This window comes from Corvus hawaiiensis, chromosome 30 (genome assembly GCF_020740725.1).
Source record: "Corvus hawaiiensis isolate bCorHaw1 chromosome 30, bCorHaw1.pri.cur, whole genome shotgun sequence".
Classification (NCBI taxonomy): domain Eukaryota; kingdom Metazoa; phylum Chordata; class Aves; order Passeriformes; family Corvidae; genus Corvus; species Corvus hawaiiensis.
The window spans coordinates 10,168,346-10,193,399 of NC_063242.1; the positions used below are offsets into that span (position 1 = coordinate 10,168,346).

General features: G+C 35.5%; 1 protein-coding gene across 3 annotated transcripts in view; it reads left to right on the forward strand.

Moving 5' to 3' along the window:
• TMX3 (thioredoxin related transmembrane protein 3) overlaps positions 1-24,525 on the forward strand; it is a 29,382-nt gene extending 4,857 nt beyond the window's left edge. Inside the window, exons 3-15 of one of the 3 annotated variants that reach the window (XM_048289350.1) lie at positions 217-256; positions 1,231-1,354; positions 4,440-4,485; positions 5,442-5,522; positions 6,398-6,497; positions 6,749-6,826; positions 9,063-9,129; positions 11,122-11,220; positions 13,236-13,293; positions 14,014-14,067; positions 17,760-17,889; positions 20,049-20,117; positions 21,495-24,525. In XM_048289350.1, coding sequence (XP_048145307.1) covers positions 217-256; positions 1,231-1,354; positions 4,440-4,485; positions 5,442-5,522; positions 6,398-6,497; positions 6,749-6,826; positions 9,063-9,129; positions 11,122-11,220; positions 13,236-13,293; positions 14,014-14,067; positions 17,760-17,889; positions 20,049-20,117; positions 21,495-21,761 — 1,213 coding nt within the window. In that variant the 3' untranslated portion in view covers positions 21,762-24,525. The other 2 variants (XM_048289351.1, XM_048289352.1) reach the window with 2 other exon arrangements.
• Positions 24,526-25,054: the final 529 nt, after the last annotated feature.

The window sequence follows — 25,054 nt, forward strand, 5'->3', positions numbered from 1 at the left end:
CAGCTGTGTGTGTAGTATCATGTACGGGGGCAATCTTAATACTCAAAAATAACCATCTTCTCCATTTCCCTACCCTCAAAGAAAGAAAGAAAACAGAAATCTTGTATCTGTAGTTTTATGTTAACCTTCTTGTAGACTTTGCCTGTTTCACACATGCACTTCACTGTTTTATTTTCAGATATATAATTTGTTGATTTCATTTTTTCTCCTTTCTAGGTTTAAAGAAAACCGTAAAGATGATATTTGGCTTGTAGATGTGAGTATATAAGAAAAAAGGGAAGATCTGCTGGTGGAAATCAAAAGACAGAACGCACAGTGCTAAACCCTGTAGTCAGGCTGTGCTTCATTGTTTGGAAAGTTGTTTGTACAGGATGGAGAAAAACTTCATGGCAGTAATTCTGACTGCCGTGATAGAAAAGCAATCCGTCTGTTCAGGGTAAATGAGGAATAGGCTGAATAGACTGCTGAATAGGCTTTAATCTATATTTTGCAGACCTTAAAAGAGGAAAGCAGATTCCCAAACACACTTAGGAGGTGATAAAGTCTGTTCAGAATTTTTATTATTCCTTTCACTAATTATAACAGGTGATTTGTGTTCTAGACTTCTATTAGCACTGAAAGATCAAATATATGAGAGCCCTCTTTTACTTTTCTAAATTGTTTAGAAAGATTCAGTGCCTGTTATTTCAGGGACAAAGAGTTACTAAAAAGATTGAGCTTGTTTGTGGATGAGGTAACATTCCTTTCCTCACCCAAATATTTACTGTAATTCTAAAATTGTATTACCCAGATTTGTGATTTTTGGGTGGGAGCAAGTATATGTGCTAATTCGGCGTTATCAGCAGTGTATAGCAAAACAAAATTCAGCTTTATCAAATTGTAACCTTGTTATACCAAAACATTGATATTTTCGGCCTGTTGGCAAATTCATATTCCTGGATAGATTGCTTATATGATCCTTTAACTTTCAAAAAAAACCCACACAGTCTATTCCTAAGTAAGAAATTATATAATAGCAATTTAATGTATTATTTTCAAACTTGTGCTTTCATATTAAAAGTAGGACTAAATCGTAAATTGCTTGTCATGCCAACCTTGTAACTAACTTGAAATTTATTTAAGACATAAGGGGTACCGTGACTAGAAAATAAGTCTTGCTAATGATTTGAGGGTTAATTGTAGAATCAATTTCTACTAATTTTTTTTTAATGAAATGTAATTGCTTCTCAGTTTTATGCACCTTGGTGTGGCCACTGCAAGAAACTAGAGCCTGTGTGGAATGAAGTGGGCATAGAAATGAGAAACATGGGTTCTCCAGTAAAAGTTGGGAAGATGGATGCAACTTCCTTTTCTAGTAAGTATGGTTTATTTTGGGGTAATTTCATCACAACCTCTGTTTTGAAACTTTTTTTTTTCTTGAAATTGTTCTTCTGTGTCATAGCACAAATATGTAGTCATTGTAGAAAAATTTCCTTACTATTTTTCTTTCTAAAGGTGACAACATGATGTAGTATGTGTTTTTTTATCACATTTGTTTCTGCTTGAGTAGGGAAGGTAAAAGCTTTTCAAAGATGTGCTTTTGATATGCCTCTTAGAGTACTGTTATATAAGTATTTTTATGTGGTGTGTCTCTTGAGAGCATCCAGTTTTAGGTTCCTTGTATTACTGCTGCAGGAGTGCCTGTGTTCTTGGCTCTTACTCATTTCAGGTAATTGGTCCTGAAGCTGTTACACAAAGCCTGCTGAAATCACTGAATTCATTACATCAGTAATCACTGTTCAGCCGATTTCTTCCCATGTTTCTCTGTAAATGTCTTCTCAAAGAACCAAATTCAGCTCTTTCAATGCTTTTTGGTTTTTGCTGGGGCCTTTCATATATCAACCTTTTCAGAGAAAACCTGAAAGCTTTGGTGTTTAGAGAAGTAGTTTGGGTAGATGTGAGAGGATTGTTGAATGCTTAACTACTTTCTTTGTGTTTGTGTGCTTGTTTATTGTCAATTCACTTAAATCTGTGTTGAACTAAGAGGATATTTAAAAGGGAAGGTATAGGGAGGAGTGGGCCCAAGTGAGATCTATATGGAATAAAATTTTGTAAATACATGTAGTGTTTTTAGCTAATATCCATTAAATCTGATTATTCAAGTTTGTTGTATTTGCCTAAAATGTTATGCAGAATATTTTTTTCAGTGGTATTCTAGTTTTTCCTGTGCTTAGATATAGGAGAGTTTGGTCTTTTGGGATTAAAGTGATTTTGTCTCAAAGACCAATTTATTGTATGTATCTTTATCTATAAAACCAAATCAGTCTGACTTCATGTTTCATCTTAAAGATACTTATTTTCTATAGAAAAATAAGTCTGGAGAATTAGAAGTCTCAAGGTTATGCAACCAGGTAACTTCAAAACTGGGAATAGGTTTCATGGTTCTCTAACTTTCCAGTCATGTATATAAAATTCTAAATCATATAAATTGTATCAACTTTTACCCTGAAATATTTGCATCTGTCATCCTGTTACTAAAATCTTGTATTTTATACCTAGAACAGAATTGGTGCTAAGGTTTTGTTATATAATTGATTTTTACTTTTATAAAAATTACTAAAAGCTGCAAGGGTTTCTTTGTGTCTTGGAAAAGTTTTTCTTCTCAGATTTGCAACCAGCTTTATAGTGTCTGATAAATCTTTTGAAATAGTTTTATGCTTTCATTTTGAAAGTGGAAATTTCACATCTGGATATGAAAAGCTCAAGTCAACTGTGCTTAATATCTTTGCAATCTAATGATCTCTGAAATCTAAAGTAATTTAGTCTTGAAAATATCAGAAGGAAATGCATCTGTAGCATATACTTGCCACTAGGAAGGAACATGAGTGGTTTGCTCCTCGTAGTTTGTAATATACTACAATATAATACTATTTGTAATATACTAAAATATAATAGGAATATGAAGTAGTGTGAAAGATCTGAAGTTAGGGGAAGCTTGTTGTCAGAGAGCCGAGATCACAGGTGAACGTACAAATCATCCAGAAGATGTTGCCTGTGGTAGCTCTGTGGAATGAGGATACAGCACTTACATCAACAGAGCAGTCACCTGCTGTGGTATTAGTTGAATTTTCAGGGGGTTTAGCCTCAGGAGTCCACTGGGTGTGAGCAAAGTAGAAATACATCACACTTGGGGCTGGAACAATTGCTGCTATTTTCTTCATATCAAGAAGTGGAGGTGGTGATGTAAATACGTCACTTCCATGAAGTTGAGGGGATTAACCATCTGTTTGACAGCTCTTGTGATTGAATGTTCTAATACACATTTTAATGCATTGTAGTTCCATGTAGTAGAGCTGTGAGAGAAAAGGATCAGAATCAAATTAATCCTTGTATGTGTTTCTTAGAGCAGTCGTCTTTGATTAGATGCCTGTAGGTGAGCTGCTAGTTTTATTTGTAGTGCTGTGCAATAAGGTACTGATCCAGGTGAACAACCTTAGGGTCACAATTTCTGAACTCTTACTGAGAGCTTTGCACTCAAGACCTGCAACATCTGCTTGCTGTGGCATGTGGCTGGTAGCTTCCGAATGGTTTTGTAAAAAGTGTTGACTCTAGGTGCTTTTTGAGAGCAGGGATTGTTATTCAACAGGGAATTGCACAAGTATTGCCAGAATTTTAGACTTAATCCTTTTTTGAGACTATGTAGTTTAACTTATGGGAAACACTGAATTTGCTGGAAATTGTAGTTTCAGGTGGCAGTTACTATGTTCACAAGTGGAAGGGTGGTTGCAAGTTGTACTCCTCCCATTGATGGGAGCAAGATAGAAGGTTTTAAACAAATCTGAGGTGGGGGAAAAAGTTCTGCAGTTGTCCTACTTTTCACCACTTTAGTAAGCAGCAGGCAAGTACCTACTTAGAAAGTGCCTCCTTCTGGTAAGGTTCATGATAGTAGACATTTACTTGTGTGGAATATGATTTAAAAACTTTTTTGTAACAACTGCAGTATGATACTGCGCTTCTTGTTAGCCATTACTGTAGCACGAGTAGATAATTGTCTTCTATGTTTCTTTCAAGCATAGTATTTACAGCTCTACATCCTTGATGCTTAATTCTTGCATCTTATATTTTCAGTCAATTGTATGTGCATATTCAATGCATGCTGCATTTTAGTGAAAGCAGACCAAGCATGTCTGTCCAGAGGATTCTCATGACATTTGAGTTGTAGCACATGAATTGGGTGCCTATCCTGGGACCCTGCAGCACCTCTGAAAGAAGTCCAAAATTTAGTGATGTAGCTTAATAACAGCAAGCTTTTCCTTGAAAGCAAGTAGAATAATTCATATTGAGCTAAGTGGTATTTTTTTCATTTGTTTATGTGGCTTGAATAGTAAACCACGTTTAAAGATTAAGGTAGGAGAGAAAAAGAGTCTTAGTTCACTTTGGCATTAATGCATTTCTTTCAGGTATTGCATCCGAATTTGGAGTGCGAGGCTATCCAACAATTAAGCTGTAAGTTAATTCTTCCTATGGAATTTCTATCAATGATTTCATGACAAAAAATTAAAAGTAGCCCTGTCCATTTAAAAATCTCAAACCTCTGTAATGTATAGTCCAGTACAATGTCAAGTTAAATAAAGACTCAATAATTTTGAGTGCTTTTTACTGTGGACATACTGGGGTTTTTAGCAGGTTATTGTTTAAGCAAACAGTATTCATAATAGATGATAATAAATCTCGTCAAGTTAGTTTTCTCAAAGCAGCAGAGATGTTCAGCTTGAAATATTTAAGGATGAAAAATGTTATTGGCAAATAGAGGCATTGAAAATTTGGTTTACTTTCTTTCCTCTGAATTTCTTAAACCTATGTGGATTCAAAGAAAGCTATTAGAATTAGTGAAACTTACTTGAATATTTTGATAATGCCTGCTACGTCCTCTTGTCAGCAGAGTACCATAAGCTGACCAGCACTTCACTGAAGCTTCATACATAAATTTGGAAGGTTTTGCAGATTATTTGATACATTTCAATTATAAAAAAGCATTAAAGAAGTTCATATGCTTTCCTTTTACCAGGAGTAATCCCTGAGTAGTTTAAATGTTGAGTGTCTCAGGTTTGGTTTGAGTGTGAGGTGTTTTACTGTTTTGGGGGGCTTTTTAATATGTCATAAACAAGTATTCTTAATGATCTGTGTGTTTATAAAGTAATTGACTGCTGTGCACTAGAAAAAAATAATTTCAAAAAAAATGTATTTCAACAAGTCCGTAAATCAGATACTGTGTAAATAAGCTTCTATTCCATAATTGCATTGTATTGTATTATTGAGTTTTATATTTTGCTGACCACTTGCTTATCACTTGCTAAAAGGTGACTGTAGTAAACACGTGAAGGTTGAGAAATTTTACATGTGCAAATGTAGTTTAGATGATTGCTATTCTGTTCTTTTTTTTGTCTTTCCTATTTATCTAGCTTGAAAGGTGACTTGGCATACAACTACAGAGGACCTAGAACCAAAGATGATATAATTGAATTTGCTAATAGAGTGGCAGGGTAAGTATACTCTTTTCTGAGACTTGTTCTGGTGACTTAAAACTTAGGTAGGATTTTGAGGTGGGCCAAGAGTTATTTAAAAAGAACAAGATACTGAAGTTAAAAACTATATGTACTATGTGTGTTGCTGCATTGGAGACTGGTGCTGAGTTAAGATTATTTATTTCTAAGACCACATTTCCTAACTGCTGTGCTTACATTCAGAATTTTCTCTCTCAGATGATTGCAACCTTACTGTGGCCTTCCACTATATAAAGACATCTTGTAAGAAAGACAGACTTTTTATCAAGGTCTATGCTGACAGGATAAGGGGCAATGGTTTTAAACAGAAAGAGCATGGATTTAGAATAAATATTAGGAACAAATTCTTTACTGTGAGGGTGGTAAGACACTGGAACAGGTTGTTCAGAGAAATTACGGATGCTCCATTTCTGGAAGTGTTCAAGGCCAGTTTGGGTGGGGCTTTCAGGAGCCTGGTCTGGTGAAAGATATCCCTGCTCACGGTGGCAGGGTTAGACCAGATGATCTTTAAGGTCCCTTCCAGTCTAGCCCAGTCTGTGATTCTGTGTCCAGTAGAAGGCATGCATGTTTAAATCATAGCAGCATTTTGTAGTAAGATTTGAATTTCAAATTTAAGTGTGCTATTTGAGGAACATTACATGTTATTGGGGGGGAGAGGAGAACGTTCTTTTTTCTTTTACCTTTTCATGTAAAATAGAATAATAACTTGAAACATTAAAATAATTTGCATTTTGAAATATAATTTTCTGAAAAACACAAAAAACTTTATGACATTTTCTTGTGAATTTTTATTTGTTTGGGTTTTACAGGTTGCACAAACTGAGATTTTTCTTGGTCTTTTTTTTCCTTTCCAGACCTCTTATCAGGCCACTTCCTAGCCAGCAAATGTTTGAGCACGTGCAAAAGAGACATCGTGTACTTTTTGTGTATGTTGGTGGTGAATCTCCTTTAAAGGTTTGAAGCTTGATTAAATAAAGTTACTTCTTTTGGCTATTTAGGGAGTAATTGTAAAAATCTTTTCAAAGACTGAAGTGCATGCGTGTAACAAATTCTTAGGGTTTTTTATGTTTATCAAAGTGCTTTTACAATTTTATTCCATAACCATATTTTCTAACTGCTCTTTGAAGATAAGGTATGTCACAAAGCTTTTGTTTGACACCTACTAAAATTCGGAAATTAAAAAAACATTGTTTGTATTTTTTCAGGAAAAATACATTGAGGTTGCTTCAGAACTAATAGTTTATACATACTTTTTTTCTGCCTCAGAAGATGTGCTGCCTGAGGTAAGCTGTTACCATTCCTACTGTTTCCCCAGAAATGGTATTTTTCTCCTCATCTATGTGATTTTGCTGTTTTGATGGCACAGAGATGTCTTCTTACAGTATGTTTGGCTTTGATAGGTTTCTAAGTGATTACGTTGAAACGTGTCATTTTTGAGTCTATATGAGGAAAGAATACAACCCAAAATTCAGTCTGTCATTGCTTTGTTTTGGCCAAATTACTTCTTCAGTCATATTAATAAAATTAATCAGAAGATGTGCAGAACTCAACATGAGCCACCCGACCTGCTCAAGAAGGTAGATACTTGGATTTTTAGCCAATGCAGAAGAACTCTTGTTGCTCCCAGCAGTCCTTTCACCAAATACTTTTAGAGCTAATTAGGGGGTCTGTAGCATGGATTACTACCCTAGTAATCAGAAGTAAGTGAAGAGGTAAGTTATTTTCATCTTGTACAATACAGCTGGTGAAAACATTAGTCTGTCTGGGGATCAGCCAACCCAGTCCACTGGCTGCAGAATTCTCATGTGGCTCTTTGGAGGATTCTGTAACAAGGAAATTATTTACAGTTCGTCACAAGGGTAGGAAAAAATTGATACTACTGTAGTTAGTCTAACCATTGCTGCTTACTCGTAGCAAAATTAAGAGGCTTTCATTTATAGTTATCTCCAAGTGGGACCTAAGTCTGCCCCATGCCTACTAACATGTGACTTTAAAACTAGTTGGTGATTAATGGGGTGAGAACTACCATAATTTGGTCTATTGTTTTGGTTTTGTTTTTTTTTGTTTTTAGGCAGCTGCATTTTACACCACCATAAGTAGAACTGGCCTCATTATAAATAGTGTATTGTTAGTTCTCCAGAGGCCTTGTATCAAAAGCCACCTTAATTTAAATATTGCTATTTGCACTTCAGCTCCAGCTGAGCAAGAAAAGTACTGTTCAGTTGTGCAGTGGAAAGAGTGTAAAAAAACCTGGAAGTCTTTGAGGTTCTGTGATGACACTGATGTAAGCAGTGAGCTTTTTTTTCCCACAGGAGGTAATTTCCCACCAGCGTCGTTTAAGCTGAAGTAGTGATGGTATGCAGTATTCTATGGAGAGAAGAAAAAATGTTAAGAAATTTCTGGTTACTAGTTGTAATGAGGTTTTGCATTGCAGTGTTCATGGTTAGGCTTTGTTTCATTGCCTTAGGTGTTGTTCTGAGCTTTAGGGATCTGTTGCAGACTTTAAGCTGTACACGGATTGATTTGTCCTTCAAAGATGTTAAATTATGTTTTGGGCAAGTAAGAGAACAAAGCATCATCTGGGACTACCCTCTTGCTTATTCATATCAGCTATTATACTATAAATTTCTGCTTTTACATTAATTTCCAAGAAAGTTAATGCAGAATGATGACAGAAGGCATGTCATTTGGAAATGATGCTGTTCTTACCTTTCCAAAACATATCAGTAAATCAGACAATTCAGATGATGTGATCAAAACTTAGGTTAAGATGCAGTTTTTTCTTAATCACAAATGCTGTTAAAATTTTAACTTGGAATGCTAGCAAGCAGTAAGAAGTAGATGCAGGATTTTTTCTATGGCAGTTCACAAAAAATATGAGCTGACTAAAATTATTTTGAGTTCCAAGGAGAAAGTTTCTACAGCTCTTTTTTGAGTATGTTGCTGACCATCTCAAATACCATGTTTAGCATTGTAATACAGGCTTTTGTTGTTTGTCTAAATTAGGTCTGTTTTCAGTCTGGTGGGCTGAAGCTGTTTCTTTATATTCCCATCAGTCTGAAGTACAGAAATAACCCAGATTTAGTGGGACATGTTACCAGTGGTACTATTTTACTCTGCAAAATTGACTGTCCATCTAGTAGAAGTAGCAGTATGACAGGTATGCTGACAACAGCACAAATTGGGAACTGAGAGCATGATTGATAAAACCCTCAGGTTAAAATTTCCTACCTAAAGTTCATGTCCAATCCATAAACTATTCTTCATGCTACTGCAGATAGCGGTAAAAATCCTGTTTCTTTTACATTTTGCAAGATTTACCTCTCAAAATTGTATTTATGTTGTGTTACTTTTAATATATAGAAGCTGGTAAATTTATCTTAGTAAATATAGGCAGAAAGTATTTAGGTGTCCTTAAGAGATTTTCCCCATGAACTACATTTACATGTTTTCAGATGTTTTTGTTTGTTTAAAAATATTTTAATCTTCCATGGATTAATTGAAACCTGACTCTTTCAGTATGTGACATTGCCTGAATTGCCTGCTGTTATGGTCTTCAAAGATGGAACTTACTTTGTTTATGATGGTAAGTAAAAGTGGATGTTATCTTAAGAGCAAGATATTTAAAGCATATATGGAAAAACTGGAGGAGTTGAGGTTTTTTGAAGGGTATGTTGGGGAGCTGGGAAATTCTCCAGTTTTACAATAAATAGCGGCTTCTTCATGAGGGAAAAGAGAAAAAAATTACTAGTTCTTGCACAACAAAATGCAAGGAATTTGGTTCAGCAGTACAGAAGTAGAAATGATAATGTTCACTTTGTGTTTTCAGTAAGATGTAGCCTCCAATATTACTGTTTTGCTACCATTAATGTACTTAAAAAAGTTCCTTCTTCCCTCACTGTACAAATTCATCATATACCTAGACTGCTTCATCTGGCTTGTTCAGGGTGTAGGCTGTAGAATGGCCGCCTGAAGCTAGTAGTGTTTTTTATCACTGCTGTTTCTGCAGAGTATATATGCAGTACATAATGCCAGTAGACCTGCCATTTCTGTAAAAGGTGTATCTCTGCATTTGTGCATATCCAGATATAAGTATTACATTGTACTCAGACTGTACCATAAGGCTCCTGCATGTTAGAAGCAGCTACGGACACACACAGTTACATTGCGCAGCCTGGGCTTTATAAGCACACCACTTACTTGCAAGAACAACTGCTCTTGATTTAGATCGTTTTAAATGCAAGTTTTCACTTTAAGTTGAAAACATATCACTCAGAAAATTATTCTGAAGGTTTAATTTCTGAGTATAAGTAGTACCACAGCAAAATACTCCAGGATGGCCACCAAGGATATTCTTTGTGACCTAGTAGAATGGATGTACTTGTCTTCCTCTCAGTTTGTTGCCTCCAGATAAAACTTCACTCTACAGCCTCCTTGATTTGCATTTAATTTTTTTGATCTCTTTTAGCAATTCTGGAGAAGGAAAGGTTGTCAGAGAAACACTTACTTTGCTGTGTGGCCTGCTTGCTTTTCAAGCACCTTTTAAAACAAATGCAAAAGCCATAGTCAGGCTTTTAATTTACTTTGTAAAAGTTCTACTTTTTCATAATGTACCAAAACCATTAATGTAAGTCAAACAAATAAAGGAAAACGCAGTTTAAGAGTCTGCATAAGGTTTTATGTGCAACTGTTATGACTGGGCAGAAATTTGAAGAGCTCACTCTGAGGAAAACCTTCTAGCAAAATGCACTTCAGTGGTCTGACCTTGTCTGGCGTTTTGGTTTGGGTTTTTTTCTTCTCCATAGTAGGGGAAATGGATGCAGATCTAAGGGATGCATTACGCTTGGAAGTGCTTGCTACTATCTTGTGGCAGATAATTGTTAGCCTGAAATTATTGATACTTCTGTCTATACAATAGGATTTAAGATAAATTATTTATTTTGCATTTATTTCCATAAAATGCAACATATATCTCTATACATTTTTCTTTTTTACTTGTGATTTAGATCTAACTGATGGTATGTATTAGAATTTAATTCTTAATAGGTTAAAACATCTAGCATCTGAAACTAGCCTTCAGTATAACTGTCAGTTACGCATGATTACTTGTTCTTTACATTCACAATCCTGTTTAATCCATCTGCGTTTTCTTGATCTTCCTTTTTCACTTAAGGACTCTCACAAATATTGCTTTCTGTATTAATATATCTCTACTTTGTTTGAAACATGACGACTTAAGTGCACACACACCTTTTAAAACAGTCTTTGAAACTGTTCCTTTCTGCACTGGGTCACAGTTAGCTTCTAGTGTAGTATATATAGCATGATTTGGGAAAAGAAAGATTATTAAATCAACTTTTCATGCTTTTCTATCATACACTTTTTGTTCAATAGTTGAAAATAGCTTTAGAAGTTTTAAAACTTGAGAGAAATGCCCAGAAATGTGTGATAATTTTTCTAAAAAATAAAAGGAAAAAAGGAGGGAAAATAGTGGTTGCCTCAGTAGTACTGAAATAGTAAATCTGATGGCTCACCTCTAAAAAAAATTTAATCTTTCTTTCCTCCCACCCCACCCCAGAATATGAAGATGGTGATTTGTCATCCTGGATAAATAGAGAAAGATTTCAAGGTTACCTTCATGTAGATGGCTTTACACTGTATGAACTTGGAGATACAGGTGAGATGATGCTACTACTAAACTCTTTGACATTGTGTACTAAAGAGTAAGATAAATCAAAAGAGTACTAAGACCATGTTTTTAAACTTTAGAAATTAATCACTATTAGGTTAGAGCTGATAGTGGCAGTCTTTTGCTGATGTTGGACAGTCCTGTGACTAGAGGTTTCATCCACAGCCTACACTAGTCCTTTTCTCACAACATAAAAGTTTGTGTGTCTAATCCTGTAGTAGTCACAAAGAATAGTAGGACTTTTAATTTAAGAGCACCTTAGGTTTTGCATAAGTTGCATATTAGCTCTTGGAATACATGCAGGGAATTTTAAAACTAGATTTAGAAATATTAAATATAGATTTTTAGATATCCTACATCTAGTGGATTTAGATATCTTTGAAATAGATATGACAAGGAAGGGAGAGGAGCATGTACTGAAGTGGACTTTTCCCAGAAAACTTCAGCTTTTCTTTAGCAAAAGTTCTGCAGGCCAAATGAAAATTTTGCAGCCAGGCGACCTCTGGAAAAGACAAATGACTTGTACTGCTCTTAAGGTATACACACTTGGAGGTATCAGAAAAAATACTGTAAGTGTTGATTTTTCCAGGCCAGGGCATCTTATCATCTATATTCCATTTCAAAATACTTACATTCAGTCAATATTGTGTTTTTTCAGGTTTTAAAGAATATGAAACATCTGTGTTCTTACATGTTTGTAAAGCTACTATTGTTACACCTACATTTTAAATGGTTATTTACAGAAATGCTATTGCAAGTTGTTCAAATGTTGCATATTTCTTCCTGTTACATTTTTGACTTAACAATTCCTCAAATTACAAAAAAAAATATTTTGACTTTATTAATACATTGGAGAAGCCATCATTTACTTTAGAGAACTTTATGTATTAATACATAGTACCTGGAATTTATTTACATCATCTTTTGCAGTCTAAAAGGTAATTAGTTGTCTCCTGGTGTATTTATTAGATAGTGTCTTAGGTTGGAAAGAAATGGGGGAAAAGTGGAATTGAGGTATGGAAGAAGTGGGATGGGGAGAAACTACTGCTATTTCACAAGGAAGCCTGGGAACAAGTCATAGTTCTTTCCCTTAAAACTCTTCAGTATTACTCGAAGAAGAGTGACTTCCTATTTTTGAAGGGAAAGATTCCTGTAGCATGGTGATAGGTAGGAACTGAGCAATTGGTTGGCTTGGTGGGGAGGGTTTTGAGTAAATTGTGGCACCTGGAGAGAAGTGACAAATCGGCCATCTGGAGCCTTGGGTTAATCTGTCTGACGACTGCACTGTTAACAGATCTGCTTTCCTAACTTCAGGTGCTTGATCTGGAGAAACTTTGGCCAGCTTTTTAGACATACTGTTATCTGATTGACCATAGGACTCCTTGGGTTTGGTTTTTCTTTGGTTTTTTTTTCTTTCAATCAGAAAAACTTCACAAAGTAAATCCTGAAAAGATCAGTATATTATGGTGTTGACCTTTAAGCTCCTCTGACAGAGGGCTATGAACTAAATTGTGTTTCTGATGTCATGAATTCTGGGCTCTACCAGTAAATTTTCCAATTTTTTTTTCCATAATGCTCACAACTGTGTGAAAAATAGTCGTTACTAAATCGGTACAATAGTGATTTAATCACTTAGAGTCAGTAATTTGCTGCTATATAATAAAGGTCTCCATAGCCTTATATATAGGTATATGCAAATATGCAGCTTGAGTAGGAAATTAATTTTTATCTGCATTTTCTCCCTTTTAACTTCTTTCTATAGATAGGCTTTTCATAGGATGCTAGTGGTGTGGCATTAAGCCCCATCTTAATTTATTTTCAGTAGCTTTGAGAAAACCACAGCATGGTCAGCTCGAAGAGGCTCTTTGGCTCTGAGGCTGGTTTATACATAAGAACTAATTCCTCTCGCTGGAGAGTACCTGATCTTCTAAGTTGACATATTTCCCATCGGACAATGTGTGTTTCTTTTTAAATGGTTTCAAGAATTTTATTCCTTATTTTAGGAAAACTTGTGGCTATTGCAGTCATTGATGATAAAAACTCTTCAGTGGAACATACCAGGTACAGAATTGAGTATTGGTGGCACTATGGGAGAAATGTGCTGATATGACATAGGGAAGTTTGGAAGTTTCTTAAATATTAAGAAATATAGGTTAAATCAGTGGGTTTAACTTGCAAAGGTTCTTTAATTTCTGACTTAATGTACTAACTTTACTTAATTTATGGCTTGGTTGAAGCACACATGACTTCACTGAGATGGTGGGAGTTCCTGTATCACTCTTCTGCCACTTGCTAATGAGATTACATGAGCAAATGGTGATCTCATAGCTTTTAAAACCTATTGTGTCACCTTTTAAACATAGACAAAAGTGCTGGAGTTCAGATGACTTCGAGATGAACTCAGTGAGTTTAAACAAATGACTGTACTTCAGTTCACTCACATTGAAAATTAGGTTAGCAGTGCTTATGTATTAGTTGTCTGTGGAACTTTAAAGAAGGGATATTTTCGCTGGGGTTGGAGTTTGCTGATGAGACTGAGAGGAACAAGACCTTCCCTTGTCCCTTTCTGATTGCATACACAGACTAAAAAAAATACTATTCAAGTACTGTGGATGCTATTTTCAACCTTTAGGAACTAAGCAAGATGTGCAAGGTGGTTTTTGTTAGTCCTTTTTGCTGATGAGGTACAAATTGGTGCTTACTGGTGAAATCTCAAGGTTTATTGTTTGTATTTAGAAAGAGTTTATCCTGGATTATCGTTGCCAATTTTTTTCCTTCTAGACTAAAGTCTATTATTCAGGAAGTCGCCAGAGATTATCGGGATCACTTTCACAGGTAGGCATACATGGTACTCTGATGTCTTAATTCAACTTCTGCATGAATCTTTCTAAGATACCAGTCACTTTTTTTTCTCTATGTGAAAAATGTTACAGTGCCTGCTTTTATATTTGTATACTGATACTTAATAGGACCATTTCATGAGCTGTGTTTCATCATGCTGTGTTCTAGATCATCACTTTTTTTGAATTACATTGCTGAGTGTGTGCTCTCATTTTCAGTTATAGGAAAAATATTTAAGGGAGAATTCTTGCTGAAACCCACTATTGTGTTTTCTTTTTCATCATTTCATTTTTAACTGCTTCTCATACAGGGATTTTCAGTTTGGCCATATGGACGGAAATGATTACATTAATAGTTTACTAATGGAGTAAGTAAATTCTTTTTTGAATATTCTTTTCTTCTATTTGTTGCCAAGTGTAGTTACTTGAAGATAATCTTACAAAAAGTTCTTGGCTTTCACAGCTTAAAAAAAAATCTCTGTTGTCAGAATTCAGCCTGTAACATAGTATCAGTTTTTTGTTAAACTGTATAAATGTATAATTTAATGGTAGACGTTTGGTTTACTGATAATGCTGATGGACAAAGCTTATCTTTTAGGTCTACTTTGTTAAATTAATAACTGTTAGAATTGTGAGCTTTCATTCTTAATGTATTTTTAAGACCTAGAGAAGCATAGAATACATGGAAGATGCTGTCTACACTTGATATATACATGGTTCATTTTGAAATTTATAGGTGGTTTAACAAGATGCTTGACAGTTGCCCTTACTTTGATCCTTTTCTAAAAAATGCATAATTAGAGAGTTGAGTTGCTTGGCATTTGTAGTTAACTACGTGTTCTCCTCTGGCCTTTGGAGTTCTGAAAGAAAGGAAAATCAGAAGTCAGTATGCTAATTCTGTAAGTTTTCCAAATCCCTTTCTCAGGGATCAAACCATTAATTAAGCATGTGTTCATGCCCCTAAAGATCCTAGGAGCTTCATATGGACCCAGAAGCACAAGGTCTGTATTTTTGTAGAATGTCTGCAGATTAACACCTGAATGCAATTAATTTAAAAACAACTGTCTCTCAATTAAAATTGTGTGATTTGATTGAGCTAGTGCTTTATAATTGCCAAAAGTAAGACCTCCCTCACTTCCTTGATTGCTTCTCCTGTGCAGGCTCTTATGTCTGTCTGCTGAGCTGTTTCATGCTGTTTATCTGGCAGAGAAGAGTTTGTTTTTTTGTCTGGGCGAGTAGGAAATTTATTTTGCTGATTCAACAATGAATTCCCTTCTACTCTGTTGAGCACCAGCACTGATGTGCAAAGAAATAGGGAAGGGAGATGAGATGCCTGGGAGGAAGGAAATGAAGGGAAAGAAGACAGAACTGCCACTTGGGATGGTAGTGATCTAGTGGCAAGATCTGTTCAGCTGGGTTTAACTGAATCTGCAAAATGCCTGATTTTATAATTTTGAATATATGGAAAGTGGTTGTTAAGTACTCACCAGCTTTTAATTATTTTCTAAACTACTGTATGCATTTCAAGCATAAGTAGGAAGCTGCAAAAGAATGCAGCAAATTATGTTCAAAGCTCTTCATGTGGCTACGTGAGTAATTTGGGTTTAAAAAAAATGTATTGCAACTGCTTTGGTTTGTCACCAGATGGCAGCAAGTGGAAATAAAAAATCTGAATAGTGAGAAACATATCACAGAACAGGTTGTTTACTGTACCAGATGCATATAGGAATAAATTCTGTTTTCTTCACAAAGGACAAAATATTCTATGATTTCTGGGGATAGAACCTAGTAGACCCTGACATTTATGAACTTGGCTGTAACTCCACTAGTAGACATTGTAATTCTTCTGTCTCTTCAGCAGTGTATTAAAATGCTTTTGTTGGACTAGAAATGGCACGTTTAAAACCATGCACAAAAGAAGAAATCAGAATATCATGTATTTTAATTAAAATACATAACTGTACTTAAAAATGCTTTTCAGTGTTTTAGTGAAAGCAAAGATACAGCTTTTTGTAAGCTAAGGTGTATCACAGAGAATGTCAGCTGTAGGTTTATGTAGAGCTCTCTGCTCTTGGAACTAACACATTAAATGTGCTTTTATGAATGTCTGTATAGCGTACAGAATCCATGTATAGAGGTTATCTTTCAGCTGCTCTACAACCAACTCTAAGAACATCAGTTGCCAGGCTGTTAAATGCAACAGAGACACTGCATCTGATTAATAAAACTTGTTCTGTTTTGGCTGGGATGACATATTTTGGCAGAAATTGATAACTTATTACGAGGTGCTTGCAAAAACACCTGACTTGGTTTGAATGCCTTCTACTTAGGTTTCTTGTTTGTTTCTAATAAGAAAAGAATAAAAGTTTCATGGAAAAACATTATATTTAGAGACACTTATGTGGCAGATTCTCTCTGTGTACAAAGTTTTGTTTGGTTGTTTACCTAGAGTTCCATGTAAAGGATGGCATTATTTTGTTATCCCTGTAATTACCCTTATGTTTTTTGAGGTGGCACCATGCTTTCAGCTTCAGTACTGGGAGCAGAGTCTGCACCTTAAAGTATTCAGCTTTCTAGAAGTTCATAAAATCGTCATCTGCAAGTATTAAACTTTTTCACTTCTAGGTTTGCATTTGAATTAAAATCAAAACTGAAAACCTCACCTAAACTGTGGGAGAAAATTTAGGATGATTTCAGTGACTTCAAAGAAAAATGGGCATCTTGAGTAAATAACCAGTATTTTCATTAAATAATTTAGTATGAATTGGTAGCCACAGATAAGACTGAAATCATCATCAATGTTACATGGATTACAAATGTACATGGATGGGGCACTACTGGACAAGGGTAAAAATGTAGAAAAAGAAGGTGTGCATTGCTTCTCATGTGAAGGAAGTATCTGAATTCATTACTGACAGATCTGTAGAAAATTGACAAAGACTACCAGTGATTTTTAACCTTGTTTAATGTATTTAAATCTTACTTGTCAAACAGTGGTTTTTTGCAGCATTAAAATTTCCTAAACCTGATCTAATTTTGAATTTAATGCTACAATGAATGGAAGATTAAACTGGTTTGTGTCCAGAGATAATTTCTAGCATTTTTTTTTCTTTCCAATTATGATATATTGCACATGCACATGAATGTTAACTGCTGAGTAATAAAATTCTTCAAAAACTCTGCTGCTCATATGCCATCTCTAAAAGAGCTGTAGAAAAACTTTGCTTGATACGGCTCATACTTTTGACTTGACTGGCAGAGATTGATTGATAAAGGTGATCAGTTAGACAATGGTTGTGTGGGATTACATCTTTGAGTTACACTGCTGCCTTTGTGAACTAAAACACTTAAAGCATTTTGTATACAAGGCTACTATCTGGGATCTCTTACTATTTGGAAAGTCATAAGGTACCTGATTTGCAGTTGCTCTGGTACGTAAAATGCTGTAAGCTTCAATACTGTCATTGATACGGATGTGAAGGAAAAAAATATTAATGAGATACATGTCTATACCATCCAGATGATTATCTTCCCCCTTCTCTCTTGCTTTTAAAGAATTATTATAAAGAACACACATGAAGAGAAGATTAATGGATTCCCTTTTGAAATTATGTAGGGATTACTTGAATTGGAATATTTTGTATGGTAGTTCTTTAAATATATAAACTGTCTGTTTTACGTTTGCAGTGACTTGACAATCCCTACTATTGTTGTATTGAATACCTCCAATCAGCAGTATTTTCTACCAGATAGGCACATTGAGAGCACAGAAGACATGGTTCAGTTTATTAACAATATCCTGGATGGTACAGCTGAAGTAAGTCTTCATTGTGGCTTGGAATATATTGGTTGGTGTTTATTTCCTTAGATGCTAAAGTAAGGAAAAAAATTGGTTACTCTGATAGTTATGCATGTGTTTCATATCCCTGTCCTATCTTACTGTCTTGGGTGCTGTCATTGGATATGTGATTGTAAATTCTGCAGTCATGCTGTTGCGTGTTGTGCAAAGTAAGCTATCTTTTGTTTATAGCATAATGTTAGCTGGCTTCTTTTGATATTCCTTTTACTGGTGCAGTTGTAAATGGAGAGATTTTTATTCATCTCCTGGTGTGCATTAAATGCATTTGTTTAAAATTTTGAATTATAGTGCATAATTCTACTGCGCTCTTTCTTTTGGGTGGTAAACTAATAAATGCAGTAGCTGGATGAATTAAAAGTTCAGATCCAAAAAACAGTGTTATATTTGCTTTGGATGTTGGAAGTGGACACAAGCTTACTCTTCTCTGCTCTAAAACTGAAAAAGAGCTGTCTTTTGTTAAAACAAGAAAATTAATAAATCAATTGGAATTGATGACTTGGATAATTTTTGAGTATTTATTCCCTCAGTGTACTGTAAGTTGGACAGAAGGCTATGTTGTGTGGATGAGGAAAGAGGTCATGGAGCAGAACTGTCATTTGTGCTTCTGGGGAGAGAATGCTTTGCCACGAAGGCGAGCTGCTAGCAAATAATTTGGCTGCCTCCTGGGAGAAACCTATTTCTGGTTTTAGCCCCAATTTCACTGTATATTGAGTGCTGAATCCCACTTTATATTACACCAGCAGTTTTAGGTCATTGGGTCGTAATAGCAAATAATGCAGAAGATATTTGTCATATGGGGTACTTTGGTTTATTTAATCGGACAGGTTGATGTAGAACATGATATTGGCGGATTTATGTGCTGTTCCAGACTTTACTGGCTATGCTTCCAGTTGCAGTGTGAGGAGTATTGCTGTAACTTACTTGGTGGTTCTTTGGTTTTGAGTTCTCACTTTTTTAATGGTTTTTGAGTGCACTGAATTATGTTATCTGTTAGACTCTATTTGTATGTATCTTTCTGGTTGAAACAAGAAGTGTAATTGGTTTCTCTTTTTTTTTTACTTGGAGGAAAATCATTTGTGATGCCTCTTGTTTGTTGCTGTAGTGTCACTTAGGTCTTTCTATCTTTTGTTTGCAGTATCTCAGCTAGAGTGATTAAAGGTTGGTCTAAATTCACATCTCTGTACAATACAAAAATACAGGATGTGGCTTCATTTAAGCTATCTGCATTTAAGGTGTCTGTAGGCATAAAATGGCTACTTTGGCTACATTCTCTGCCCAAGAAATTGTGCAGCTGTTGAGGAATGAGAGTCTTCAAAGTATGCTGGTAAACAGCTAATAGGATGCAGACTTTCTGAACCACAGAGAAATTTCTGAGAAGTCTGGCATTCCCCTTTCTCTTCCTTGGGAAGTGTTGGATTATTCACCTGGACTTTATTGTTATTCTGTATGATCCTACAGATAACCTTTTGTGAGTCTGTCTCTGTGGACTTCTTTTGCTGTTTGAGGGGATTTGGTCAGATCAGGTGCTGATCAGTTGACTTCCAAATATGTATTTGTTTCTCTGGCTACTCAAGAAAGGTGAAAACTGGCCCTTTTCATCAGACAGGACTTCTGATTCATGTAGTTATTTTGAACACTGCTCAATTAGGGGTTAGTGTAGGTATAGTCTGTCATTGCTTGACACAGGTTTTATTTATTACACCTTCATATCTTCTCTTTGCTTAGTTCTTAGATTTTTCTAGCTGTGCTGTCATAATCCATAAGTGGATGTTCAACAGCTGCAGTAGTTTTGCTGCTATGTAGTTTTATCATTGCTACATCAGGACAGTTGCTAGTTTTTGTTAGTGTTCCTTTATGGTGAGAGAGTAAGTGTCAGCCCACTGTCCAAGTTGGCACTGATTGTTCAAAACAATTGTGAGAGACTTTTTTATAAGACTACTGAATAATATTTGTCCAAGCTTGGCAAGTTGGAGCGTCTGGGCATCATGAGATGTAAGAATAATTACTTTTCATTTCCTTCTAAAGGGACTTAAGATTGCAAGGTCAGAAGAATGAACTTTTGGAATCATAACTGAAAAATGTCAGCAGTTTTGACATGGTTCCATTTGAAATTTCAGGCACAGGGTGGTGATGGACTTCTGCAACGAATCAAGAGAATAATCTATGATGCCAAGTCTACTATAGTGGTAAGTTTTATTTTTCATTGAATTAGATGGTGCCCTTGCCAATCGAGATACAAATACTTTTAGGGGGTTTTAAAAATATATTGTATGAGTTGTTTTATATTGTATATATTGTAGGTATATGTATAGGTTTAAGACAAATGAACTTCTTGATTAAATTTTTTAATAATATGTGTGATAAATATTCAACATATCTTAGTTGCTTCATTTTTCACTGCTTTTCTGTATACCTGACATGTATTTTAAGGGACAGAACAGAGAGAATTCAAGATATTTTCCTTGACCCTTTGACATCCTTTCCTGAAACTGGTACCACTTCACTGTTCTGAGGAATGTTACATTTTTGGTCTAATTAGTTAGAGCATAAGGGGATTAAATACTACTCTTTATGTAGCTTTAAAGCAAACATTTTTGTCGTCTTTCTCATAGGTTAATTATGCTTAACAAAATTTTGTTGGGAAGATGTACACAAATCCATTTCTGCACTCGTCCTGCACCAGCAAATAAACCTGTAGTGTGAATTTAAATTGAAACTCACTTGTTTCTAAATGAGTGGCTTCCAAATTTCTGTGAAAGTGAAATGTTTAGCCACCAGTTTCTGAAACCATACGTCCTTCTTCCTGTGCCATTAAGCTACTCCTCAACAGGAAGTTCTCTCAACTTCTTTTGCAGACTAATTTTTGAGAATGAGACAAGTAAGAGACGACTTTTTTTTTTTTAAAGTGTTTTTTAACACTCTTGGAACAACTGTTTTTAAAGCTTCAAAGAATGCGTAGGATATGCAGTTGGTGTGTAAACATTAACTATCCCAATGCAATATTGTAATATTTGAACTTCAGTGTCATTTTTTATGAACTCATAATAGAAATTGTTAAAGTTGGGGCTCCTTGCCATTTTTGTGGAAGAAACCAACCAAACAAACCTAATAAAAAGAACCCCACAAAGCAACAACCATAATAAAACCCAAAACCCAAACCAAACAAGCAGAAAAACCAAAATAACCCATCCATTAGGACAAGAGGACACAGTCTCTGTCAGGGAAGGTTTAGGCTGGACATTAGGAAGAAGTTCTTGACAGAAAGGGTGACTGTGTATCGGAATGGGCTGCTCAGGGAGGTGGTAGGGTTCACCATCCCTGGAGGTGTTTAATAAAAGACTGGATGTGGCACTTAGTGCTGTGGTCTTGTTGGTGGTTTTATGCCATAGGTTGGACTTGATGATCTCAAAGGTCTTTTCCAACCTAGCTGATTCCATGATTCCTCTAAAAGACACTGATTCTTATTTTGGATGTTTTTTGAATAAATACACAGAGTGATAAGAGAAGTAATGCAGTAACTGTATATATTCACTGAAAGTGGTTTTTACTTTCTATTTCAACAGTCTGTGTTCAAGAGTTCACCACTGCTGGGATGCTTTCTCTTTGGGTTGCCCTTGGGGGTCATCAGCATCATGTGTTATGGAATCTGCACAGCTGATACAGAGGGAGAGGTATTTGAGCATGAGGGAGCTAAAAAAGAAAGTGATGATCGGGAGCTCACAGATGAAGGCAGTGAGGAAGAACAAGAGGAGGAAAAGAATGGAAAATACACAGAACTTTCAGATGGAGAGCTTAAACAGAAAGACATAATGGAAAAGAAAAAAGACTGACTTGTTTAGGAAGAGAATTCTCTAGAATTTCCAAACAGACTTATTTATTGGCAGTTTATTGATTATCTTCATGAAAGAGGACAGTTTTATCTGCATTATGGTAGTTTTGACTTGCATGTATTCAAATTTTCTCAGAAATTGACAGAAAAAAAAATGGATGTTCTCTTAATTGTCCTTAGTAGATTAACAAAGAGCAATTTAAACTGAAGAAATTTCCAGGTACAGTTCTACACCATTTTTGTAAGAGTTTTGGATTGTTCATTTCCAGTTCAGAACAGTGAGGTAATGTTACTTGACCTTACTATATGTGATAAACTGCTACTAATACAGCACAGCTATGCACTCATTCATATAAAGTTAAAGCTGAAAACGAGAAGAGGTTAAGAGAGCTGTAAAGTGTTTCAGAGCCTGATAGCTAAAGACAACTTATAAGTTTTCTAAGAAGTCACATGTTCTACCTGTTGCACATCATTATGGGGGGAAAAAACCAAAACCAACAAACTTTTCTATTTCCTCAAATTAAATGTAAATTGTTGGGAATTGGAGGACCGTTCTACCATGTAATAATATAATTATTGGCAGTCAAGAATGTTTACTAGATACAGGATGTGGGAATTATATGCTAAGTTAAGTGTTTATTAGTGCTTTAGCAGCTAGAAATATTGGAAAATTATGTTAAAAACATTTTAGAATGTGATTGCCTGTTAATTATTTTCTGTGAGTGCTTGCACACTTAGAGTGCAAAAGTTCTGTAAGTTTTCTGAATCTGCAGCACAGCTCGATAAAGAAAGACATAAATATGACTATTTGTATAACTCTCTAATGACAAGCTTTTTGAATGGTGTAAATTTATTTTACAGTGTTTACTTGAGATTGTTATACATCTTTGAGGTAGGTAGTTTCATTTGAGGCTGTTACCTACTCTGAAGGAGGGAGTTAATGTAGCTTAATATTAATATTGACAGAGATTGATCAGTGTAAAGCATTTTTGTTACCTGTTTCATCATAAAAGCCACTTTTATTGCAAACCCGTGACTGCAAAAAGGACTAATTTGTGTCCAGGGCTAAAGCTCCCCAAGGATAAGCTATAAAGCAGCCTTTGGCATTGATATCATGGAAAGTACCACAAAAACAAAACTTTTATTGCTCCTCCTCAAACTATTCATGCTGGGGTTTTTCCTTTTTTTTCTCTCCTTTTTTTTTTTTTTTTTTAAGGCTGTATTACTGTATAATACAAAATATGATGTCCTCCTTACGAGGCAGCTTGATCACGTAAGAAATTGCTATGCTATACCACTAAATTAAGGAATTTTAAATAAAAACCATGCGTAAGCTTAAATAGACAAGTTCTATGTTTGCATAAATTTGGTGATGCTGTAGAATTGTAGCCAGGGAAAATGTATTGCATCCTTTTTCCGTGTGGGAAAGAAACTTGTTTCTTCTGTTTAAGTAGCTTGGTAACAGCTGGCTTCATGTTGGCACGCACAGTACCTTAAATAGATCTCTGACTTGAAAGATTTTGGTTATCGAACAGTATAAACAACATGTAGAGAGATCAGGAAGTTTTTGGGGAAAGATTCCATGTCTGATTATGAATCCAAACTTTTTCCATTTGGGAGGAGAGAGAAAAAATGAGGTCATAGAACACTGAGTAGCAGGTATCTGATATATTTTTTCCCTTTTTTTTTTTTCCCTCTGTTTTCTGTCTATGATTGCCTTTTTTTCATTTTTTTCACTATAGCCAGTTGTACATAGTGGCTGGAGTTTTCTTGCTTTTTGTTGATGTTTTATTTTTTTGGTAGAGCCTTTGAGAGGTGTAGGTTTAGCATATACATGAGGAATAGGTGTTTAGAAAGGGGTTTTCTTTTTTTAAATGGTATTGAGCTGCCAAGTTGTTTTTTGAAAAAAATTTTAAAAATCACTTAACGAAAAACCTGTAAATTTCTTTGGACTTCTGCACAACTCAGTGCTGATAGTCAAAATCTAGGACTATTAAGGCAGTAATAATTTTTTTTTGTCTCTTTTTTTAAGATTTCAGTACAGATCAGTTGTGTATTTAATGTTGGCTCAGGCTGGAGACCTGCAGCTTTGACTTAATAAAAAAACCTGAAGTGGTCACTGGAACGGTGCTGTTCCTTCTTTGGAATGCAATGAAAAGGAAAAAATACCTGAGTTCTGCTGCACTCCTAAGAACTGTTTCAACATGGAACATTCTTTTTTTGTGGTTATTTTTGTGTTTATAATCAGTAGTAGCCAGTTAACTTGCTGGGAAATCTTCTGAGATGTGGACCTGAATAAGGATAAATACTGTAGAAGAAACGGATCACACTGGGATCTGTTCAAACTGTAGCACTTAATAGCTGGAGTTAATAAGAGGAAAGCCTGTATGCAGCCTGTATGCTGGTCACTTCTGAACTCTAATGTCCATCAGATGTGTTCTGAACTGTTGAAGATTAGACTTGAAATGTACTGCTGTTTTCATCAAATCCTTCCCCCAGCTACACTGAACAAGTTATGGGGAGAAGAAAGGTGGACAAGTCATATACTGGGTGTCAGAAGTGATGTGAAATTAAGCTGTTTGCTGTAGTCACATAAGTAATCTAGAATGCTGTCTGAGGAGGGGCATTTTATTTCTTTTCTTCAGTCTCTAGAGGTTTCTTAAAGCAACTTCACTGTAATAACTTTGGATTCATAAAATAATGCTGCTTTTTTTTAAGTCACGTGTAAGCCTTTTGTTTTTCTGTAATAAAAAGGATTTAAAAGAGCTTGTTTCCTTTGCTTAATTTACAGTGTCAAGCTTAGATGTTACATGTCGTGTAGGAGGATGTTTGTTGTAAGTATACTTTAGGCCCCGAGTCACGCAGTGCAGAAATGCGGCTGGTACTTTGCAGTAGTTTGAAAATAGTTTCTAGAGGTAGGAGTTAATATTTGCTTGTCTGTGATTTAGTGAGCGCTCTAGCAGTGTAACACAAATGCATTTCCAAAAAAGAGATTTTAAAGTACCAGACCTACAGGAGTTTCTGTAGTAAAGGGAAGCTGAGTCAGCCTGTCCTAGCTTACATTTCCTTCTGGAAGCACTTGAGTAGTCTTGGCACTTGGACGTGCACAGTCTCATGCTGCTTCATTGTTTAGCTGGGCTGTTTTAACAGCCCTTGTCCACACTGTGGTGCTTGCTGCTTAAAGGATGGGAGGATGGCACTCTCAGACATCTGATGTGATGAAGATGGCACAAAAGTGGTTAATTCTCATGAAGTACTTAAGCAAAAGGTTTAGCTTGCTCTATTTTGGTCCAG